This window comes from Enoplosus armatus, chromosome 21 (assembly GCF_043641665.1).
Source record: "Enoplosus armatus isolate fEnoArm2 chromosome 21, fEnoArm2.hap1, whole genome shotgun sequence".
NCBI classification, from domain to species: Eukaryota; Metazoa; Chordata; class Actinopteri; order Centrarchiformes; family Enoplosidae; genus Enoplosus; species Enoplosus armatus.
This window is the reverse complement of record NC_092200.1, coordinates 12,294,220-12,317,440: the sequence shown is the minus strand read 5'-3', so window position 1 is coordinate 12,317,440 and position 23,221 is coordinate 12,294,220. Positions and strand designations below refer to the sequence as shown.

General features: G+C 40.2%; 4 protein-coding genes across 4 annotated transcripts in view; 3 read left to right on the top strand and 1 right to left on the bottom strand.

Moving 5' to 3' along the window:
• The first annotated feature begins 2,407 nt into the window (after nucleotides 1–2,407).
• LOC139304403 (retinol dehydrogenase 12) lies at nucleotides 2,408–5,910 on the top strand. The gene is made up of 7 exons (XM_070928335.1): nucleotides 2,408–2,421; nucleotides 2,894–3,009; nucleotides 3,367–3,522; nucleotides 3,614–3,718; nucleotides 4,066–4,275; nucleotides 4,862–5,054; nucleotides 5,576–5,910. Exons 1-7 carry the CDS (start codon nucleotides 2,408–2,410, stop codon nucleotides 5,676–5,678), a joined length of 897 nt encoding a protein of 298 aa, XP_070784436.1. The 3' UTR covers nucleotides 5,679–5,910.
• Nucleotides 5,911–6,695: 785 nt separating this feature from the next.
• LOC139304404 (retinol dehydrogenase 12) lies at nucleotides 6,696–13,351 on the top strand. Its single transcript, XM_070928336.1, has 7 exons — nucleotides 6,696–6,706; nucleotides 7,350–7,465; nucleotides 9,694–9,849; nucleotides 10,074–10,178; nucleotides 12,075–12,284; nucleotides 12,852–13,044; nucleotides 13,249–13,351. The coding sequence occupies exons 1-7, from the start codon at nucleotides 6,696–6,698 to the stop codon at nucleotides 13,349–13,351; spliced, it is 894 nt and encodes a 297-aa protein (XP_070784437.1).
• Nucleotides 13,352–16,745: 3,394 nt separating this feature from the next.
• sec61g (SEC61 translocon subunit gamma) lies at nucleotides 16,746–18,979 on the top strand. Its single transcript, XM_070927889.1, has 4 exons — nucleotides 16,746–16,831; nucleotides 17,210–17,313; nucleotides 17,504–17,606; nucleotides 18,807–18,979. The coding sequence occupies exons 2-4, from the start codon at nucleotides 17,220–17,222 to the stop codon at nucleotides 18,814–18,816; spliced, it is 207 nt and encodes a 68-aa protein (XP_070783990.1). The 5' UTR covers nucleotides 16,746–16,831; nucleotides 17,210–17,219; the 3' UTR covers nucleotides 18,817–18,979.
• Nucleotides 18,488–23,221, bottom strand: part of tpk1 (thiamin pyrophosphokinase 1) — a 57,994-nt gene continuing 53,260 nt past the window's right edge. The window contains exon 9 of the mRNA XM_070927888.1: nucleotides 18,488–19,864. Within this exon, the coding sequence (XP_070783989.1) occupies nucleotides 19,719–19,864 (146 nt within the window). The 3' untranslated portion in view covers nucleotides 18,488–19,718. The remainder of the gene's footprint in view (nucleotides 19,865–23,221) is intronic.

The window sequence follows — 23,221 nt, the reverse complement described above, 5'->3', positions numbered from 1 at the left end:
TCATGCCATGAAAGTAAATATTTTTTTGGTAGAAAATTCAGTCTGTTAGTTACACTAAGATCTGGCAGGGTAGAATCAGAGTTTGTAGAAAAAAAACAAAAGAAAAAAAAACTGATGAAGTTAAAGCATTTCACTGAGTGAATTTTCCTTTTTTCTGGTTTGCAGGGTTTAACAAGAGCTATTTTACAGTAAAGAGACACATCCAGTTTTGGTACGATACTTGTTTTGTCCTTTATGTAGACTTTTTATTCTCTTCTTATTGCACCACAAGTGCAGTTTGTGTCTAAGAAAAATGCTGTGCATTTGATAAGCTATTTTATTACTGGTTTGTTCTATTTTCATAATGTTTTAACAAGCAAGTCTTAATGAAGAAAAGTAAAATGTCAGCCTGTTTATTTTGAGTTTTAATTAATTTCACAAAGTAGATTGTGTATGTATTGTTTAAGAAGATGCATATGTGATCAATATTTGTATATATTTCAAAGAAGCTTGGTGTCTTTGTGAAACAGGCATGAATATTCTCTTTGTGCTTCCTCATGTTTGATTTGTGATGTGTTAAGTGGGGCCATTAACAGCAGGCCAAACGCACACCATAGGAGTTAAAAGGGACTGTTCAATTACAACCTCACCATATGTGTGCAAGCCTTTCAATAATTATGTACATATCAATCAAAGCTATTGCAATGAATGACTGAAAGAATATTTTGATTGGAATTAAATATGTTTTGCATCTAATCCTTTCAGGGATGGCTGCTATCCTGCATTCTGTGGTTTCCCTCTGTCAACTTTCCTATTCTGGGATCGGCAAATTGCAACGAGTTTCATTTATCTCCTCAAGATGATCTATAATCTTTGTGAAGCAATGCTAATTACACATATGGCGAGGCCTCTCTGTCTTTGTCCCTGTGTTGACAGACAGACAGACAGAAGGGCAGCCTTTCATCAGGCCTGGGGATGGTGAGCAGCTGTGAGGAGAAACTAATCTAGCAGTCAGACCAGCTAGCGTCACAGAGAGACCACATGAGAGGAGCTGGCAGCACTCATTTAGGCCTGGTTTGGGTCAGCAGGAGTATGTTTATATATGTGTGTGTGTGTGTGTGTGTGTGTGTGTGTGTGTGTGTGTGTGTGCGTGTGTGTGTGTGTGTGCGTGCGTGCAAGTGTGTGCATCTTGTCTCGGCTTATTTTATGGTTGTTTGCGAAAACAGGAAGTTATGACTAGCTTTCACATGGTTTACATGAGACCTGGCTGGCCGGCCAACACAGAACCTGACTGTAGGTTTAAATGATTTCAGCTTTTTTTTGTTTCAGCCTTCCATGTGTGAGAAAAAAAAACACTCTCATATGACTGAAGATATATAGGAGGTTGCTACAGTCCACCCCCTAGTGGTAACTGTATGTTAAGATGACAAAAAGACAAGAAATCTCAAGTGAATATGAAAATTCTGACTTTAATAAGTAGTGCAAGGCATGGCTCTGTTTGTCACATTTGCAGTCTCATTAAAACATACTGATACAACCCATTTACCACCACATACACAATTTTAAAATGATAATATAATAAAGGGAATAGAGGCCCCTAAAGAAGGGGAGGGGAGACCCAGTCTTGAGCGATGTTGCAGGTTCAGAGTTATATAAGTAAACTGTCATTGTCACCCCAATCAATAGTCAGGATAACAGCCTCACATACAGGTGATAACTGAGACCTTCCTGTGGAAAGCACCAGAAAATTCACGTGGTGAAATGCTGAAATTACAGTCGGCTCACCTGTGGATCCAGGTTTTCGATTTCCCCTGCACAGACACTTAAATAAGATTAGGGAGTTTTCCCCAATGGTCTTTTTTCATTCAGCAGATGCGGTTTCTTGTTTCATTTGAGGAGCTTAGAAATATGAGGAACGGCTACCAAAAAGTGTGTTAAGTAATTTCTTTGCCACACTTGGACAGCAGATACAGTATAACGTTAAAATGCTGCTTACAGGCTTATGTACCAACATAACAAAGATTTTTAACTGTTGTGCAAGATGGAATCTGCTGAGTCAATAGTCAGGTTTCATTTGGTGATTGTGATCATTATTAAACTGTAACGAAATACACAAATAGCTCTCTGTTACTTAGGCTCATTGAAATGTAGCAGTACTTGTCATGTGATTGCTCAGCAGCAACGCTGTTCAAAATTCTGGCTAATTGATTAGTTACGAGAACACTCTTTCAACAGAGGGGGATTTGTATCTAAGGACTTCCCAGTGCACTTTAAACCATTTTAAGGGCAAATACATAGAAAGCTCTCTCTCTCTTATTTCTCAGTCGTCCTCTCTTTCACATTTCTGGACCAACATCAGTGAAATAAGGAGCCACTCAAATTTTAGGAGGGATACTTAACTTTTAATTGTAAGTCTCCAACTACAGAAATGCAAGCAATCAGGTAAGAAACTTCTCATGTAGGATACCATCACCAGATAAAAGTATAATTGTCTCTTTTAAGAAGTGTTTTTCAGCACTAAATACGAGGTGTAAGCCAAATAGAATTCACAAAAAAAAAACATCTATTCACAAATGACTTTTATCTACCCCCTTTTGGGTATAAGATGGAGTTTTTTTCTTCAGGTCTGTTCAGACAGACACTGAACTGTCAAGCAAAGTTGCCAAGTCAGTTCAAAGCCTGCGACTTTTAACTCCATTTTACATGATGACTGTGGTTTCTGGCATTCACTGTTTTGCCTTAGGTGGTAAACCTCACCCACCTTGTAATTTAGTTGCAGGAAGTTTAAACACCATGTCACACAAACAATCATTTATTCCCCTCATTTTTCTTGCAAAAGTAAGTTATTTGTTATTGTATGTCAAGATCCCCCCTTAATATTCTTCTAATCATTTATACCTTCATACCTCCTCAGGTCTCTGTTTATCTCCAAGTGGTCTTCAGATGTCCGCCTAGAAGGGAAAACAGCTATAGTGACAGGGGCCAACGTTGGAATAGGCAAAGAGACAGCTAAAGACCTGGCCGGCAGAGGCAAGCAAACAGAGCTGCATGATGACTTATAGGCTCTTGGTGTTATTCTTTCTTGCTGTGTGACTCAGAGCACCTGTATAGAAAATCTTTAACAAGCTCATGCAAGAATATCAAATATAATGAGGTGGCTCAAGTATTAAACTACTGAATTAAATGAAAAAAAGAAAAATGCTCATAAACATATGCACTGGTTTATATCAAAACCAGCATTGAGAACTGGAACTAATACCTGCCATACTATGTATATTGAAAACACTGAGACAAAGATAAGTGTTTAAAGTCAGCTCAACACCACCTTTCCAACATGAACATACACGCAGACACACAGTCAGCATTAACAGGTATTAATCTCCGTAGGTGCACGGGTGATTTTGGCGTGCAGAGACATGGCAAAAGGAGAGCAAGCTGCTCGCGACATCATGAGGGAGGTGAAGGGAGCCAAGGTAGTCGCCAGGCAACTGGATCTGGCTGACACCAAATCGATCTGTCAGTTTGCTGAGAACATCTACAACAGTGGGTGGTGCACACACACACACACACACACACACACACACACACACACACACACATACAGTATACCTGACATATATTTTTTGTTTTCCAGCTGAGAAGGCTCTTCACTACCTGATCAACAATGCAGGTGTGGCTATGTGCCCTTACGGCACTACAGTGGATGGATATGAAATGCAGTTTGGAGTCAATCACTTGGGTACGATATTAAAAAAATTGAGGAAATACACCAGTGTTGGTTAGATTTTCCATGTGTTCATATAATATCAGGGGTGTCTCAGGGAATTCTTATTGATTAAAATGAATTTACTGGAATTTGTTATGGGCCCCTGCCAGTGGCCCTTGCTACTTTTCACTTTAGCAATGACGTATAAGCATGCAGCAATAGAGCAAATGATCAACCAGCTCTTTTTGGTGTCTCTGTTCCCACCACTCAAAGGATGACCAGTGAATCAATCTCTAAAACCTTTGTGTATTTCTTTTCCTCTCGCTCCAAACTCTTCATCTTTCTTTCTCTACGTCCACCCCCACTTTCTCCCTCTGCAGGTCATTTCTTCCTGACCTTTCTGTTGCTGGACTTGCTGAAGCATTCAGCCCCATCCCGGGTCATCAACTTGTCATCGGCAGCACACACCATGGGCAAGATCCAGTTTGATGACCTGAGTGGCGAGAAGGGCTACCACCCTGTCAGTGCCTACGCACAGAGCAAGCTGGCCAACGTCCTGTTTACCAGAGAGCTGGCTAAAAGGACAGAGGGTAGGTTGTGTGTTTGTGACACCATGTTCTGTATGTTTGTCTTTATGTCTCTTTCTGTGCCTCTTTGTATCTTTCCTGGTGCGTAAAAAATCGATCTGGCATCTCTTGCCAGTGTGAGAGTCTCATGCCTCAACCACAACTGCTCTGGACAAGAAACAGAGCAAGGAGAAACATGTCTGTAGAAAACAGAATGAATGAAAGAATGAATCATTGCTCCACTGATCACACCTTGTTTGCCAAACTGACTATTCATCATTTCTGTAGAGATGATTTAGAGTAAAGAATGGCTTTTTGTTAAAAGGTATTATCATGTTGTACCAAACTATACATGGATTGTATGCATGTGTAAAACTCAGGAATGATTGTGCCATGGATTCTGATAGTGATCTGATGTATTAATTACTCCCCTGCAGTATGTAACCAATGTTTGACTAGTGTTGGGTTGCTGTCAAAGGTTTTTTTCCAACATCAGGTTGAACTAAACAACAGTATGAGATAGAAAACCAACCATGTTTTGAGAAGCTGGCACCCACATCAAGCCATTTGAGAGGATGTTCTGCACCTAAATTCATCCCTTTGCCCACAGCTCTAGGTGTGATGGCTTACTCCGTGGACCCTGGCATGGTGAGCACTGACATAACTAGGCACCTGATGCGCCCTCTTGTGGACTTAGTCAAGACCTTCAGTTTTGTGATCAAGACCCCAGCAGAGGGAGCCAACACCACCATCTACTGCACCGTCACTCCTGAGAACCAGCTGCTCACAGGAGGATACTACAAGTTAGTTTCAAATGTTGTTGCAGAAGCAGAAATACTCAAGATCAATGAATTCTGAACAATAATTCCACTTAACAAGCCACCTAAGAAGAAGTGAAAGCAGACATGAGGCAGCATCACACCACACACATCACTGTGTCTTTGATAGTGCAAAATGTCGACAGAAAGAGTTGTTGTCATTAACATATTTGTCAGTCACAACATGAATCACATCTCCCACTGGCTTGTGGGTGTTGCAGGCTTCTTAAAAGGTGACAGATGCATAAATATGTCAGTCAGCTGCGTGACAGCTATGTCTAAAAGTGATCTCAGCTTCTAATAGTTCATACACTGAAGGTACAAAATGTACTCTTCCTCTGAGATACACTGTTAACGCAAATCCATGTAGAAGCCCTCATTCATCATTGATTTCCCTCCTTATTCACAATGGAGGAGGATTAGATCAAGAGAAACAGCGTGTTTAAAAAGGCATTTTAAGACAACTAAAATTATTCTGCCTTTCCTCTCTTTTCCCTTCCTCACAGGGACTGTGCCAGTGCAGAGAGCTCCAGGGCCGGTCAGGACGATGGCACTGCCTTAAAGCTGTGGGCTGTGAGCTGCCATCTGCTAGGCATCCGCTGGAGATAAACTCATGGACTTAGATGTGCTCTCCTACACGCTAAGAAGCAATATTCAAGAGCACATAGAGTGATACCCTTAATACTACAAATAGCATGCTGATGCTAGGTTTAGTGAATGCTGAAAATGTGATGTTTGTGAAAACTTGTGCAAGTATAGGCAAACAGGATACACAAGCAAGCTAATCTACTCATTATAATAGAGTTTGAATGGTAAAACTCAAGGGCTATGAAGGCTGTTGTGCAAATAGGTTGGAAAGAGAAATTGTATGAATGATAATAAATATCACTGATATTCCAAACTGCTGATTGTTCTCATGTGTTTTATTTTGTGGTTCAGTTGCATAAACAGCATGACAGCACATAGCAGACTTGTTACGTTGTTTCAAAAACTCCTGTTCCGAAGAAGTTATTCAATATTTAGCAAGACTATATTCTTTTTTTTTTTTTTTGTTTTTACAGTGAACTGCTAATTTTGGAAATCCTCATGACTAGGATTAGGTATTGGTCCAATAAGTCTTGGGAGGACCTTAAATTACCAGGAAGCGGTGTTGCAACATGATAAAAAGCATGGTGATTATATTTCAGCATAATAGACTTGATTTTCTAGTGGGCAATTAGAGGTAGTACTTTGAGCGTTTACTTATGGTGACTGTTTTTACATTTGCACTTTTCCTGCTGTCACATACTGCAGTGGTGGAAAAAAAAAACTATCATTATTGAACCTATTATTTTGATAGAATACCAAAGCAGCACTAAGTCCATAACTGGAGTCTCTCCGACAGCAGGAGGCAGCAGGGGGACCGCCTGTTCTTCTGCCTTGTGAAGTTGTGAATCAATTTTGCGTCAGCTCGCTCCTGATTGGTCCAGCCGCGACACCACGATGACAAACGCGGCGGGGTGGGGAGAGATGAGAAGCACGAAATCCATTAACGAAGTGTTGGGAGGGCTGAAGGAGATAAATTTCATTTCTTGCCAAAGTGGCTCACTGGTCCTGAGGTGGAAATCTGTTGTTCTTGTGGAGGAAATGTACTGCAGGTAGGAAAAAAAACAAATACCCAACCGGTGAAAAACGGCAGAGGTTAGGTGACAGGAATGTTAGGGAGCTTACTGTGCCCCGTGCCAGCACATTTGGCAGCAGTTTAAACCTGTGTGTAAATGTGGGATTTGTGTCGATTCAGTTTTCTTTGCCTGTCAGTGATTTGTTATGTGGAGTGATTGGAAAACAGCCTGATAAACCACTTTTTGCTCCTGAGAGTCTGTTACAGTGAGTTTGAACTGAAGATGAAAATAGCCAGGTATATAAATGCAGATCACCTATTATAAGTACAGGATGTACAGCAAACACTGATGTGTGCTTAAATGTAACGAAGGAAATGTCTAAATGTTTTCGTTAAAGACTCACTGTGATCATCAGTTCATGGATCATGTCTAGCATGTTTGATTTTTCTGTTTTATTTCCGAGTTTCTTCACTTTTGTGGAAAATTCCACAAAGGATCACGTTTCTAACTGAATGTATAAATAGACAAAGTAGATTACTGACAGCAACAGCAGAGGGGATTGGAACATTATCCCGTTACTTATTATGGAGGGAAATACTCTTTTTTTTCAACAATCAACACATCAACATATGGCTTCTGTGATTCATTCCTTTATTGCTGCTTTACTTGTGTTGCTCAGGGCTGTGTGCTGTAACCGCTGGTCATCTGAGGAGAGGTTAGATGGAAAAACAGTCATCATCACCGGAGCCAATACTGGTATTGGCAAAGAAACAGCCAAGGACCTGGCAAGAAGAGGTACTGCTCAGGCTTGTCTGTCCAGCTGTGTCTGTCTCCGCTGGCCTCACTCTATTTCTGGCTCAGTCGCATTGATGTGTACCTGATTTTCCCCTTTTGTATTTCATTTTCACTAACTTCACACCATGACTTACACATTCCACTCTTCTCACTGGAGTTAAGCACTTCTAATGCTTGGGTGGTTTAAAGCTATAAAGTGTGATCTGTGAGTGTGGCCCCTGTCCTCAGACCTCCACCAATTAGGTTTAATCCTGCTTGTTTTCTTTTTCAATGTGCTTATACTGTTTTGGTGGGAATATCAGGCTGTATGAAGTGATTGTATCACCTCAGCATACCTTAACCCCTTCCATATTCCTGGAAAAAGAGATTTGAGGCTGTGTTAACCAAAATAAGCATCTTGTTTAACACTTAACACCCATCCAAGTGGAAAACAAATGGCAATGATAGGAGACAGACGAGGCATCAAGGGGACAGAGGGAGCATTGTGAGGGTCCGCTCCCCACCCTCCCAACCCCAGCCACAAGCCAGAACAAAGAGAGATGGGAGGGTGCACCCAGCAGTGCACACACACACACACACACAGACACACAGACAGAGACACAAACACACATACACACACACACACACACACACATGCAGAGTGAACAATATGAAAACTGGTTCTGCATACGTGATTTAGTTTGTTCATTTTCTGCACTTGAAAGACTCAGCATAGCATCTACCTCCACATTTCTTTGTGTGCAAAATGTTGCATTTATTTTGTAAGTGAAAGGGCAACCAGGAATCTTATTTTCGTCCAGTAATGTATGTTAGATAGAATAAATATAGATACAGAATAACAACATGAAAAGTGAAAAAAAAAGACAGGACAAAAGAAGGAAAAATAACACGCCATGGTCCTTGCCTCTGTAGAATTCACTGTCAAATTACTGTATCGCCTAATGTCTCAGTAAATGGGATTATGTAATAACATGATGACAACATGATTAGATTTACAAGGATTCATGACAGAAGGTGGCTCCTTGGGGCACGTTATCAGGAAAACCAAACTGAATCTCAACCTTTTTAATCATTTATTTGCTTGGTTACAACATTTTTTTTTTAGGTGCATTTTACCATGTTGACAAAGTGAAGTGTGCATCATCCGTGTCAAATGACAAAAGTTCATGTTTGGAAAGTGAAACTATTATTGAGTCTGAATATTTAGAATGTTATTTGCATTCATAACACTGCTGGATGATCTTTAACTTGACTCAGTACAACCCCCCATTCTCGCTGTTTGTTTACTACTTTATTTATTTAATTGAGTGAACTTGGCTACCAGGGAAATGTGGGAACAATTGGGTTTTCTCACATGGGAACAGCAGGGGAGAAACAAAGACACTGATGGGATGCAGACGCTACGCTCCAACTGATTAATGACTCTCCTCATCCATAATTGCTGGGCACAGCAGCTATTTTGTATGTATGTGTGTGTGTGTTTGTGTGTGTGTGTGTGGGTGGGTGGTGGGAGGAGTTGTCTGTCTATGTGTTTGTTTTATGTGGGCATGCATGTTTGTGTGTGTGTGTGTGTGCATGTGTCCTCAAAGCCCCTCTCTGGGCTCATTAAGGCGATTGCATCGTAATTTGCGTCAGAGGCGAGTGAGAATGACACAGATGAGAGGGTCTTGTGTTCATGTGAGCGGAGCAGTTGGCTAAATGAGATGCTGAATGAGAGTTTAGAGAACATTAGAGCACCAAAAGCACACAGAGAGACTTAGGTACTTCCTCCTTAATTGACGTAGAGAGCTTTGTGTGCCTGAAAATGAGCAAAGCTTTTGTAGTTTTGAGTTTGGAAACTTTGAAGGATTTAAACCTCCTGTGTGTAAAATATTTGCCTCAATATATCACTGTCAAGTTTATATGTAGCCATTAGTATAATACAGTATAATGGCTGTAAAAGTGTTTATAAGTGTATAAGATTTACTTGCAGCACAGAGATAAAGCCTCATATAAAATAAGAAGAGAGTTCATGGTGAAATGCTCTATATGCTCATCCATCCGTCATTGCATTTTCTATACTTGCTTATTTTTACTCGGGAACATGAGGGGGCTGCAGCACACAAAAACAAACTTGTACCTAGAGGCAATTTAAAGTTTCATGTTCACCTGAGCTGGATGTCTTTAGACCGTGGGAGGACAGTCGAGTGGAACGGGGAGAACATGACATTATCTTACTGTTTCTCCAGGTGCACGCATTGTCATGGCGTGCAGAGACCTGGAGAGGGCGGAGGAGGCACGGAAGGAGATTTTGGAAGACACTGGAAATGAGAATGTGGTCATCAGGAAACTGGATCTATCCGACACCAAGTCCATCCGAGCGTTTGCTGAGCTCATCAACAAAGGTAGGTAATTGGCCATTAACATCTTCGTCCATGTGTCCGTGAGCAAAACGCTGCCTTGCAAAGCAGCCCCGCCACCACTGATGTGTGTGTGTGTGTGCATGGGTTAATGAGAGGCAAACTGTAAAAGCGCGATATCAATGCAGTCCATTTACGAAACATCAACCTCATTAATGTCATTTAACTGTTTCTTATATTTCTGTGTTTGTGTGGGATGCTCTCTTCAGAGGAGAAACAAGTGAATATCCTGATAAACAACGCAGGCATCATGATGTGCCCCTACTCCAAGACTGCAGATGGGTTTGAAATGCAGTTAGGGGTCAATCATTTGGGTAAGTCACACTGGAAGTTGTCATCTCTACATGGATTTGAAATTTCAAGTACATTTTTGTAGAGAATCTGGCATAGATTAGGCATAAAATGCAGTGAAGTGGTTTAGTTGGCTGTGTTTATGAGCCAGATAAATAAAAGAGGGACTTCAAAGTGTTACTTTGGACTGCTCAGTCTGGGTAATTGATGTAACATAAACAGCTGGCAGTCATATCTTTGAGTGATTTAATAATACGATTACATAGCTAGATAGGAGGGATTTTCCTACCAAAGAGGGTAAAACTATTTGTATCCATATTAGGTGGTATTAACAAGCCGCACAACACATGTACAACCAATCTGTCTAACATATCTGCCAGGAAAGTGAACCAGAGTTACTGTTTCCTTCAAGCTGTCAGTCTGTTTTCCCTGTGCTGGACCTCTGTGGTATTTTTGTCACAGGCTGACAGAGAGGAGAAGAGAAGACTCTGTGCTCCAACATGGTCACCCACACACATATGTGCACACACACATGCAGAAACGCACACACCCATGCACGCACACATACATAAATATATACCTGTGCATTCACAAACATCCTTTACGTCGACAGTAAAACAGGAAATAGAGAACAATAGTGAGGAAAGCAAAAAATACTCAAAGCAGATCTTGTGTGCTTCACAGAGTTCACATGTGAACATTTAGGGAAGTGCCACTGTATATGTGCAGCCTGAAAAGAAGTCATTGTTGATCACGGACAACTTTCCTTGAATTGTCTAAACTTGTAATGTGCTTATTTCCAGAGCTCATAATGAGGCTGAATGAATGTCAAACACAGGCAAAGTGTTAGTGAGAACTAGTAGCCCTTCCACTTAGCAGCATAAATCGACATGAGAATCACATGTTGTTTATGTCAGCGTAGTTTTTGTCCATAAACTGGACTGACATTTCAATAGACTATCCTCTTCGCCCTTTATTGACAACATAATAAGAGCTACTGTATGTTGCCTGTGAAAAACAACCACTTCTGACTCCAACATCACATGGAATCAGAAGTTCACCACAAACTAAAGACGCAGCAGTACTGTCATGATGTACGCCATGAAACTTGCATTGAGAGTGAGTAAGTGAATCGTGGCAAGTGAGGAAGAAACAGAGGGAGACGGAGACAGGCAGAGAAATTAGACATGTCATGATTTCAGTGAAAGCAACAGTACTATGAAAATGAAAAGCACTTCAGTGTTAGTGAAAAAGAATATTGCAGCAACCTGTTCAGCACAACAAAACCACAACTTAAGCCGAAAGACCAGCGATGCAATGACGGTACCATTTTTCAGTGTAACAGTAAAAGGAGTCTAGATAGCATCTTGTTGTTGGCGGTGGTGTCTCATAGAGGCTCAAAGGTTCTCTTTAAAGTCCTTTGTAATGTAAAGTAGGTAATACATGGTGTTTTATGAGTTGCTTGTCAACATGTGTTTTTGGCTGGCAGCATAACCCTCAAATTTGAGTGGATAAAATGACAACAGAGTATGCATTTGGTTATGAAAGTATCAACAAAAAAAAGACAATTTCCTTGTCCTTTTCCTATTTGCACCACTCCATCTGATGTAATAAAGTGTTTCTCCTCAGGGGTCTCCTCTTCTTAATGGCATGGTGAAAATGTTCTACTACATTCAGAAAACAGGTTATAAGTGGGAGTGGAAGTGATGATAATCGCGTCACATTAAGTACGTCATGTTTAAATCAGCCATATCATATTGGTGTGGTCAGCATATAAATCAGTTTATACCTGTACTCCAGGATTAGATTTTCAGACAATCAGTGTGTGACAATCCATCACAGTGTGCTTCACATTTGGTGTGACATTTGTTCGGGTTGCGCAAGCCTGAAATTGTGTGCCCTCTCACGACTTGCCTCAGGTCACTTCCTGTTGACTTACCTGCTGCTGGACCTCATCAAGCGTTCAGCTCCTGCCCGTATTGTCGTCGTGGCATCGGTGGCCCACACCTGGACCGGGCTTCGACTGGATGACATCAACAGCGACAGGAGTTACGATACCATGAAGGCCTATGGACAGAGCAAGCTGGCCAACGTCCTCTTTGCACGCTCACTTGCCAAACGGTTACAAGGTGAATCACGTTTTGAAGGAATGCATGCGTAAGCACATGTTGCAAGGGATGGAAGAAAGAAAAAAAACTTAATTACAAGTTTGGGTCTAAATTTGATTCAGAAAGGTGAATCAGAAAAGCAGCATTGTATTCCGTTTTACATAAGAACAGACTGATGTCAGCAAGTCTATACTTACCATTACTTATTCCTAATTTAATTGTATTTTCTCACTGATGATGAGCCATTTTGTTGTCTCCATCAATTGTTCTTTTTGTTCTGTTGCTTAATGGCCAAGGACTGAAAGCAATTACTTCACCTAGATCTGGAGTACAGCTATCAAAAGTCAGTCTATTAGGATTTTAACTCAGAGCCAAACAGAAGATAAGACATTAAAGGGAAGAACAAAATGAAAATACTCTGGCTAATATGACTATTCTTTGAAAAAGAAGCATATTTTTCACAGGGATGGATGTGTAAATTGAATGCAGAATCATAGCAGAGTATGCAAATGTTAATAAATTGGTCATATATGTGTTAACATGAATGTACAGTATGCATGTAGGTGACTATGTAGGTGTCTGTTGCAGGCACTGGGGTGAACGTGTTCTCTCTGCACCCGGGGGTGGTGCAGTCTGACCTGTGGCGGCACCAGCACCAGTGTATCCAGGTGGCAGTGAAGATCTTCAGTGTTTTCACCAAGACAACAGTGGAGGGAGCACAGACCACCATCTACTGTGCTGTGGAGCCACGTCTGGACGGCCAGAGCGGAGGGTACTTCAGGTACATACAGTATTTCAGCCAATCTCCAATTGGTTATACAAGAGCTTTCAGATAGCAGGCTTCATGCTGTTCAGTATTACTACGTGCTGACAAACAAAAGGGTACTGTATGTAGTTGAGGGCTAACAATTTTTATTCTTATTTAACACACACAAATGCACCACCCAGTGTATAATGGCCATTCTCTGTCCCTGTGTATGCTCAGTGACTGCGCTCCTGCAAGGTGCTCAAGGACTGCCTCTGATGATGACTTGGCCCAAAAACTGTGGGAGATCAGCTGCAACATGCTTACCATCACTTGGCAGTGAATAAAGGCAAATTAACTGTGCTGTGAAGGACATACTTTTATAGAGGCATTAATGTTACTGTGAAAAAGATGTATTTTATGACTCAAAGTACAGTACAGTCCAAAGGTCATTGGGTCACTACCAAGAGCTCTTTTATTTTATAAAATCTCAAAAAAACGATGTATTGTATTTATCAAACAAGATTGCATGATGTTTTGAACATATGTCAAACTGTTTGTTAGCATTCACTGACAAATTCATTTCAATACTTTATTGTAGAATTTGAAAAAGTATATTTTGTTTAGTTAGTTTTGTATCTTGAGTGTAGATGCTGTTTTAGCTTGTTCGCTTGTAAAGGCATTAGCCAGCATTGGTCTTGCTGTGGATGAAAATTACCACGTTTGTGAAAATGTCTCTTACATGTCCCCATGCAAACTCTCAGTGTACAACTCCCAGCGTGACACTGATGAGAACATTTTGGCTCTAAACAACCTCCAAAAGCCCTTTTAAATAAAAATACTGTACTGTACTGTACTGGGCACACATTCAGTGTTGTGGTTGACAATTAAATCACTTACAGTATGTGTCAGTTTATATGAAGTGGGGCCTGTTCTACTTTTGTAGCACTTTAAGTATCATGGACATTTATTGATCAGTAAAACGTGAGTCATTGGTCTAAAATTATTATTTTTTCTTTTTATCATTGAACAGCCTTGTATCATGCAATCTGCAGTTTTAGATAACTTCCTGTCAGCTGAAGAAGGCAATATGTAAGATCCCTGTTATGTGGCTGTAATGAGGTAATGTGGTTACCTCAATACATTGTAACCATAATACATTTACATTGTGATTGTAATTAGAATGTGGTTATAATGTGTCAGCATGTTGAGGCTTCAGCAAAGCCTCTGATATGTTAATGCGACAATATGTACATAATGTAAAAAATAAACGTGTTAGACATATTGCAAAGTTGTGTATTTATTTAATGGTAATATTTTCCAAGCTGTTGGATTGACCTTTTCAGATTCAGTAACATGTAACACTGGGATGAATTTTGCCTTCGAGAGATTAGGCAAATTTAGTGTATTAATAATGAGAGAATTGAGGGTCTTAAAGTCTTAGCCAGTGCCACCCAAACAGATGACTGAATTTCAATGTGACTTACTCCATGGTTGATTCATTAAAGAGGCAAATGTAAAAAGTAATGTTGAAATCCTGCTGCCTATAGCATCGTACTGGACAAGAATATTACTGTAAGTGTGGCACCATAGAATCAGTATAATGGAGAACAAGGATCAAGAGAAAATGCCAGAATTCTATTAAGAAACCGTATCTTAATCTAAGTCACATGGGGGAGTATTTAAGACTAAAGGAATGTGGCATGATCAAGAGGAGTGGCTATGAGGAGTCCAGGACCAATGCTCACTCAAAGCAATGTGTGTATTATGATTTAGATGTATTATCACACTCCCCAAATAACAATATCCAATCAGTCATGTAAAAAAACGTCTTCACTGCATTCAATTACATAGTTTCTTATTAAGACAGAGAGTGAGTCTGGATTTGTTTTTACCAGATACAAAAAAATATTTACAATTTTTAAATTGACATCCCCTGTATCAGTACTGATCCTACTGCTGCCCTTCTGTGACACAAATATACAGTAGTAACATGTACTGGTATGTAAGAATAAGAAGAGCCATATGATTGTGTATGATTTCACAGACAAAGGCAGAGTTAATAGGATAGTGCAGGTAGGTGTTTACATTCAGTAGAAATACAATATTTGAGAAAAAAAAAGAAAAAAATGTATATTTCAATAATACCAGTCCGTAATCTTACAAATAATAAGATAAATTCACAGAACAAAAGAAAGAAAGGTAAGGGAATTATACTGTATTGCACACAGAGAGATGTAGGTATTGCACCATTCATTATACATTCAGAAATATGTGGATTGTCCATGTGTGGTCTACTGGGAGCAGTGCTGATTGTGGAGCCTGACAGCAGCTTCATACACCACGGGTGAAGCAGCCTGTCACTAAAGGAGTGACAGGCTGCTTCACCCGTGGTGTGCTGCCAGAGTGTCCTGCATGGGGTGGGACCTGTTCTCCCTCAGGGATGATAGCTTAGCCATCATCCGTGTCTCCCACCGCCTCCACTGAGTCTAGGGGACATCCCAGAACAGAGCTGGCCTTCTTAATCAGTCTGTCCAGTTTCTTCCTGTCAGCAGCTGAGATGCTGCTGCCCCAGCAGACCACTCCATAAAAGATGGCTGGTGCCACCATAGAGTCAAAGAAGGTCTTCAAGAGTGCCCCCTGCACTCCAAAAGACCTGAATCTCCTGACCAGGTAGAGTTTGCTCTGGCCCTTCTTGTACAGTGCAGTTGTGTTGTCAGTCCAGTCCAGTTTATTGCTCAGGTGAACACCCAGGTACCAGGTTTCACCATCTCAACGTCCATTCCCTGGATGTTCACTGGTTCCGCTGGCACCAGTCCACAAAGTCCTGTGTCAGTTCTCTGTATTCCCAGTCCCCAAATGTGATGAGGCCGACAATTGCAGAATCATCAGAGAACTTTTGCAGGTAGCAGTTGGCAGAGTTGTGTGTGAAGTCTGCAGTGTAGAGGGTGAAGAGGAAGGGAGCCAGGATCGTTCCCTGCTGGGCCCCCGTGCTGCAGACAACCATGTCGGACTCACAATCCCGTATCCTCACATACTGTGGTCGTTTGGTGAGGTAGTCCAGAGTCCATGCTGTGAGGTGCTGGTCCCCCCCCTTTGCGCTCCAACTTGTCCCTCAGAGGCGTGGGCAGTATGGTGTTAAAAGCACTGGAGAAACCAAAAAACATGATTCTCACAGTGCTCCCAGCCTTTTCCAGGTGAGTGAGTGATCTGTGTACAGTCCCGGAGCCTGACCTCACAAGCCAGGTGACGGTCCACTCCTGCTCCTTCCAACTTCACCCTCAGCAGTGCTGGCTGGATGGTGCTGAAGGCACTGGAGAAGTCAAAGATCATGATCCTCACAGTGCTTCCAGTGTTTTCCAGGTGGGAAAGGGATCTGTGTAGTAGGATTCCGGGACGGTAAGCAAACTGGAGGGGGTCCAACATTGTGCTCACCAGGGGTTGCAGGTGTTTGAGGATGTAGCTGTTTTTACTGTCCCTGATCCTCCACATCAGCTCCTTCTGCACAGGTTTCATGTGCTTTCCTATTTGGCAGCCTAACTAAAAAGAGTTGGAATAAATTCGGATATAATTAAGAAAGTGAGTACAATTAGGTTAACTCTGTCACTGTTTCTGTAATCAAAACTGGCAGCCTGTCTCTGTGTAAAAACCTCCTGGGCAGCAGGTGGCAGTGTGGACAAAAACTCAAAGCTCAAAGAAAAAAGACGCATGCGCATGCGCGTCCAAAGTCTACGTCAGCTCTCCTCCACTAACAAGCTGCCTGAAAGCTACGTGGCCCTCACTCCTCTGACTGTCTTCTCGTCTAACACGACCTCAGACACAGGTAAGATAAGTACTATTCTATTAAACATTACTGTAAAGTATTTACATAAAACAAAATATCCCACTAACTGGAATTTAGACTTTTATTTGTTTTATTTAATACATTTCCGGCTAACCTAACGTTACGTCGGCCTGATAGCTTTTCTTAAGATAACGTTAGCTAACGTTAGACAGGATGGGATAACTAACATAACTAACCGCAAAACATGTTTTTCAGTGATTTGGACACATATCTTTCAATACATTGGTTAATATTTGATGAAAAAAAGAAGTATATTAACGATTATAACGTTGTGGGAGCGTTGAACGGCTCAGAGGGCTGAAGTCAACGTCAGCACTGAAAGCACTGAATGATTGTTTTTTTTTATTGTGTCCGCAGCTTTAACATCATGGATCAGGTTATGCAGTTTGTCGAGCCCAGCCGGCAGTTCGTCAAAGACTCCATAAGGCTCGTAAAGAGATGCACAAAACCCGACAGAAAAGGTAGGTTCATAATTTTTTATTTTATTTGGCCCACTCTTTATTGTGTTGGTAGTAGCGAGTAGTAGTAGTGAGCTGCTCGGCTAACTTTAACACATTTGGGATCCAAAGAGCACAATGAATAATCTTCTTTAATAGTTGGTTATTTGATTTTTGTTGTATTTTGACATTGATTATTTTTTCCCCTCTTCAGAATTCCAGAAGATTGCCATGGCCACAGCTATTGGGTTTGCCATCATGGGTTTCATTGGTTTCTTCGTCAAACTCATTCACATCCCCATCAACAACATCATTGTGTGAGTAGTAGTAACAGAGACATTATTTAGGCTACATGGTTAACTCCATCGTATGATTGTGTCTGATTGTTATTGAAAGTTTTTTTTTTTTTTTTTTTTTTTTTTTTTAAACAGTTAATTGGTTAAGAAGTTTAAAGTATTGTCACTGACAAATTATTTATGAGGAACAGTAAAGAGGTGGCCCCAAGAGAAGGGGGGTTGTCTTGATTAGCTATTGTTTGTGGCCCTGCTCTTTCAAGGAAAGGCCATCTAAACATTTTATCTTTCTCAGTGACGAGAGAAAGGGGGTTTCTAATGACCCGACCCAGTCTTCTGTTTCTGATCAACTGCTTTGTCTAAATCTACTCACTGAAAGACATTATGTCTGTCCATCTCTGGTACAGTGTGGAAAGTTTATTTTATGCCTTGCTCTTAATATAAAAGCACATTCTTTGTATCCGGAAGTACTTGTCGTCTAATACTGATCTGAGAAATGTATATTGTATTTTAAATACGATTTATTTAACAGAGCTGGAAGAGGCTCTCATATCAGTTAGATCGCCTGCTTGTGTGCCATCACTTTTATAAATAATGAAAACGTACCAAAACCATACCATAATCCAAAAGTGGCAGCATTTATCGAGCCTTGAACTTTCTGTATTGTTAAATCATAGCTGTCACCCAACATTAGATGATGTCAAGAGTCTCTTATTGACCAATTACTGGCATAAATTACCAGAAAGCAAAGCAATTTATTAAAGACTATTCATTTAAGGTCCAAAAGTTAGTTACATTTACCACATTACTTATTAATAGGCATTAATACAATGATACAGTGATGAATCAATGATTATTAGTTGCATAGTCATGTTTAACATAACAAAAAAAAGCATTCACACTGGTAGCATTCATGATTTTATTTTAATGACTAGTATAACATTCAAAAACCATTCATTTAGGCTGTTGTCAGAATATACAGTATCCCAAAGTGCAGAAGTTGGATTGAATGTTTTTGGAGGAGAAACACTCTTTGCAGGTGGTACTGATATACACAATCAATCATTGTATTTTGGGGAGTGTTTTTTTTAATTTTTTTTTAAGTAGTGATTCATTGGTTTGGTTGGTCATTAAAACTGATTATTACAGTAAAATATTGCTGTTCATGTGCCAAACTTCTCCAATCACTAACACTGCCTTTCTTGTTGTTTTTCTTTTCTCTAGTGGCGGTTAAATCCTGGTCAAGCAAAAACACAAACTTCAATACCTGGGGATGGGAGACAGTGGTGCAAAGTGTTATTGGGCTGGTGTGACTGGGGACAGAAGGGATGGCATTTTTACATTCTGTGCACAACATTTATATTTCACTGTGTAAATAAAACAAATGGAAACCCACAGACTGATTTGTCCTGCTATCCCTACAGCATGTAAAAAGTTTGGTCTTTACCTTTTCTGACTTTCAGAAGTACAGTATTAAACTCATCAAAAAGGCACAAATACTTTGAAGCTGGGTGTACAGTATTTTCCATTGTACTTAACAGATATTGTTCAAGAGGAGTGTGGAACAGGAGCACTGATATCAAAGGCACATACTGTACAGGCTGTGATACAAAGCAGATACCTGCACACATTGGAAGGAAGATGTACTGGAGGTATGGTGATTACTTAGCTAAAGGTTGCCTGATATCAAAATGTGTTTTCATGAATGGAACAAGGCTTGGATTCTGGTTGTAAAAGGTCTATATTCATAAGCAGGCATTCATTTGAATTTACCCTGTACAGTGAGGAAGCACACCTATCTGTTGCATAAAACCTAAACGTTGCAAGTGTTAAAAGAATACAGTAAATAGACAATGTGCCACTTTGATATAAAACTTAAAAATAGTAATCTATTTCAGTCAGTTTTGAATGTTCCTGTGTTCCAACAGAGCTGACCAAGTCTTGATCATTAGATCACTCATAGAAACACTTGAGTGAGATTTCGGCCACATAAATTTCAGCATTTTCATTTTTTTTTTTTTTACTTCATTCAGTACAAAACATAAAACTAATGAGTTTGCCGTCGCTCAGCTGTAGAAAAGTAGTTCCATGTTCTGACTGGTCAAATACCAACTGAGTAGAAGGATTTGTCCTGTGTCATTCCCTATCCCTGAGGATGCCCATGCTCCAGAGCAGAGGCTGATCTGTTGTCACGGTTACAGGCTTCCTGGGGTTTCCAGGGGCAACAGGTTCATAGGCGTTGGAGGTGCTTACTAGCTTCCCAAATTGCAGGACCTGGTTATCTGGACAGAGGAGACAGGCACATAATTAAATGCAACAGTAATGAGGGGCTACTGAGTGATACCACACTTAATAGCTACTTTAAATAGTCTGGTTCAATTATTCAGTGAGTAAAAGTAGATAATTAGTTTTCAGTGTGACTAGTTATCCTATGATGCATACTGCCTTCTGTGCTTTCTGTTGTTTGACGATTCGTGATGCAGCTGTTGTTTGACGATTTGTGATGCAGCCTTGTTAGAGAGGATGTGGTCTGGAGCAGTTTGAGTCCCTGTATAACCGAGGCGAGGTGGTCCACAATGACTTTGCTTTATGTGAGACCAAAGAAATTTGGACCTAACGAAGCGGCCTGAGGCCAAACAGGGTTCACAGCCAAAGCCACACACATTCACAAAGGCTATTATGCTAAGGCCACCGAGCGTACTCCCACTATGTGGTTACTGAAGTGCTAACAAATCCTCTCGACGAGAACCCTTCAGCTGCAGCTAACAGGAAAGGTGACCACTGATGTGTAGGAGTCACATCAGGCTTTTTGTTTGGCATCCTTTATAATGACAAGCAGTGAGTGAAGGAGAAATAACTCCTCGAGGAGAAAGCCTTTTTGCCAAGATACAATTTCCAGATATATTTTTATTTTCCATATGATGAGCACAGATATGTAATTAAGCAGAATTGACACATAAACCATAAAGGTACTTGGTGACATACTTGCTTTAATTTTGTAATAGATTTCTTTGTGCTGTCTATTGGTGCTGTCTCCACACTAAAGAACACAATCAGTCCACTCTCAGTTTAAAAAAATTGCAATGCAAAAAGATGTGGTGATTTACTTTTTATAAGGGCAAATATAGTAAGTAAGTAAGTAATTTATTTTTTTCCAGAGTGTCACACAAAAAACTACCCGCCCGCATGGGCTTACAAGACAATACAAACAATAACAAAAATAAAAAAACAAAATAAAGTATTTGTGAACAAATAAGCACATTAACATAATGAGAGCAAAAGGACAAATATAATACACCTCCATACATGTCAAACAATTTCAGGCCTGCTCCTTAGACATAACATCTATAAAAGATAACATAGGCACATCTAAGGCCCATAACAATGATGATGTTCCAAAAGTGAAGGTGATTTGATTGAACTGAACCATTCAGACCTGAAAGGACACCTGACCAACACTGACATCTAGTGGTCATGCCAGGAGGCTCCGTAGTATCTGTGGTAAAGGGCATCACATTCTACCAGTTTAAGTAATTTTCTTTGACCCTGACCATGCTTTATAATATATAAACTAGTGAAGATAAACCTCTTGACAACTTCACAAATTAAAGGCTGTAACTCACATGTAAATATAGTACATGAAAGTTTTTGTGAGGGATTTAGTCACGCAAAGTAATGAATCTTTAAGGAAAATAACAAACCATTGGCCGTGCTTCAACAAGCCCATGTCAGTAATACGAATTTGTCTTACATTTATTCACGCAACATTTGCTCGGAGTAAGCTGAGCTAACAGACGCCCTGAGAGTGGAGCTGTTGGATCGTGTCTAATGTGAAAAAGGGGCAAACTCACCTCAGGAGATTTACACCTGGGGCTTTCTATTATTCATTCACTATTATCTGTCACTATGTTCCTACGATCCACAGCAAATTAAATAGTAAAATTTCTTCATATCTGACTGTACAGGTCAGCAAATCTACAAAATTCTGCTTTCATTGTGTTCACAGACAAAAAGGTAGAATTTGGCTCTAATTCAAACAGGGTATTTTAGGAAAGCTTTCACCTGTTCAAATCTTCTTTAGTCTTTAAAGCACTCTATCTCTCAGTTCTCTCACCTCTGGCTGCTTTGAGCATTGACTTTACTTTTGCAGCTAATTACCTGGTTTGCCTGCTGAGCGTCAGTGGGCCATGAGCAGTGCTTGAAGGTAAGTCAGAGGATTAGTGCTCTGAGTGGCCCAAAACACAGCAGTTACCTGGTTTTGTTTCCACCTGTCAATCATTTCCACGCAATTATTAACTAATTTGTGGGTGTAGCATTGCCACCTGCTCTTCTGAATATATTGTTAACGAATGACCTTAAAAGGCACCAATTTGTAACTTTTCACACATTCAAACAACACACATAACAGAGCATGCATGTAGTGTGATGGTTGTGAAGTCAATAAATCTGACTGGTGTTGCTGTACAGTTAAGATCTCTCAGGTAACATAATGTATATAATTTAGTCAGTCACAGAGTTAGATTACTTGGTGAAACCCTACAATCAACATGATTCCATGGCAGAATAAGTCCCCACTGACCACAATACATGCATTGTTCCACCATATCTATCATGCAGATGGATATAATAACACAAAACTACTGATTTCCCCACATTTCACATAAAAGATTTGCTTTGCACAGGTGAATACAGTACAGTGCTACATCCTTATAGCATGCTATTGTGTATAGGGTACTTGACAAGCATCACTTTAGCAAAAGTCTGAATGAATCATTAAGCTGCAGGTCTGGGAGTATTTAAAGAAAAAAATACATTTTCCTCCTGTCTCAGAAAATTGTGTGCCAACGCAACTGTGGTGCATCATTAGTGAAAAATATCTTAGCTTTGTAAAGTTTGATAAAATAAAATTCAATACTCGGACATGCGGATTCTGGGTCTTACAAATTAAATACAGCTTTTCTATATAGGAATTTCAAAGTAGTATTATTACATAATTATTTTCTCTTGTGAAGAATAAGGAGATCATACAACCTGATTCAGCAAATGCCTAAAACATCATACAGTACATCTCACACTATTAACCCAAACCAACACCTGATAATTGCATTGTTCAACGTCATCTAGACGAGACAAAAACATGAAGAGCATTAACAAACAAGAATTTTATGAATATGCAAAAATAGTTTGGGTGCAATCGCTTCACGCAAAGGCAAAAATGAACACAAAGGAACAAAGACAGGAGAGAATGAAGCAAATCATTTGTCCACAGGCGCCTGCTCACACATCAAACAGGGACCTATTCTGCTTCAAAGGCTGCCACACACGCATGGTATTAGACCAGCTTGATTCAGAACAGGGAGGAAAATAAGCTTTATGTGAAGTTGGGGTACTTAACAATTGAGTGAGAATAGAGCCACAGTCACTATGCTATGGGTGTAAGAGAATAATTTCTGACTGTGTTTAAGTGCAGACCTGAAGTTTTCACTATTAACTAATGTAAAAAAAATGGTCAATGGAATATCCCAATTAGAAATGAGAATAATATAACATTATAATTAAAAAAAGCATATAGCTGAAACTAGACACCAATTAACCAGTGTGCCACAAATATTAGGTTCCTCAGCAGGCTGTCAAAGCTC

Bases quoted from the DNA above. Each gene is read 5' to 3' on its own strand.
- LOC139304403 (XM_070928335.1), top strand. The intron at 3,010-3,366 runs GCAAGCAAACAG...TAATCTCCGTAG, and splicing joins TAAAGACCTGGCCGGCAGAG to GTGCACGGGTGATTTTGGCG. The intron at 3,719-4,065 runs GTACGATATTAA...CTCCCTCTGCAG, and splicing joins GTTTGGAGTCAATCACTTGG to GTCATTTCTTCCTGACCTTT.
- LOC139304404 (XM_070928336.1), top strand. The intron at 7,466-9,693 runs GTACTGCTCAGG...CTGTTTCTCCAG, and splicing joins CAAGGACCTGGCAAGAAGAG to GTGCACGCATTGTCATGGCG. The intron at 12,285-12,851 runs GTGAATCACGTT...TGTCTGTTGCAG, and splicing joins ACTTGCCAAACGGTTACAAG to GCACTGGGGTGAACGTGTTC.
- sec61g (XM_070927889.1), top strand. From the start codon at position 17,220: ATGGATCAGGTTATGCAGTTTGTCGAGCCCAGCCGGCAGTTCGTCAAA. The intron at 17,314-17,503 runs GTAGGTTCATAA...TCCCCTCTTCAG, and splicing joins CACAAAACCCGACAGAAAAG to AATTCCAGAAGATTGCCATG.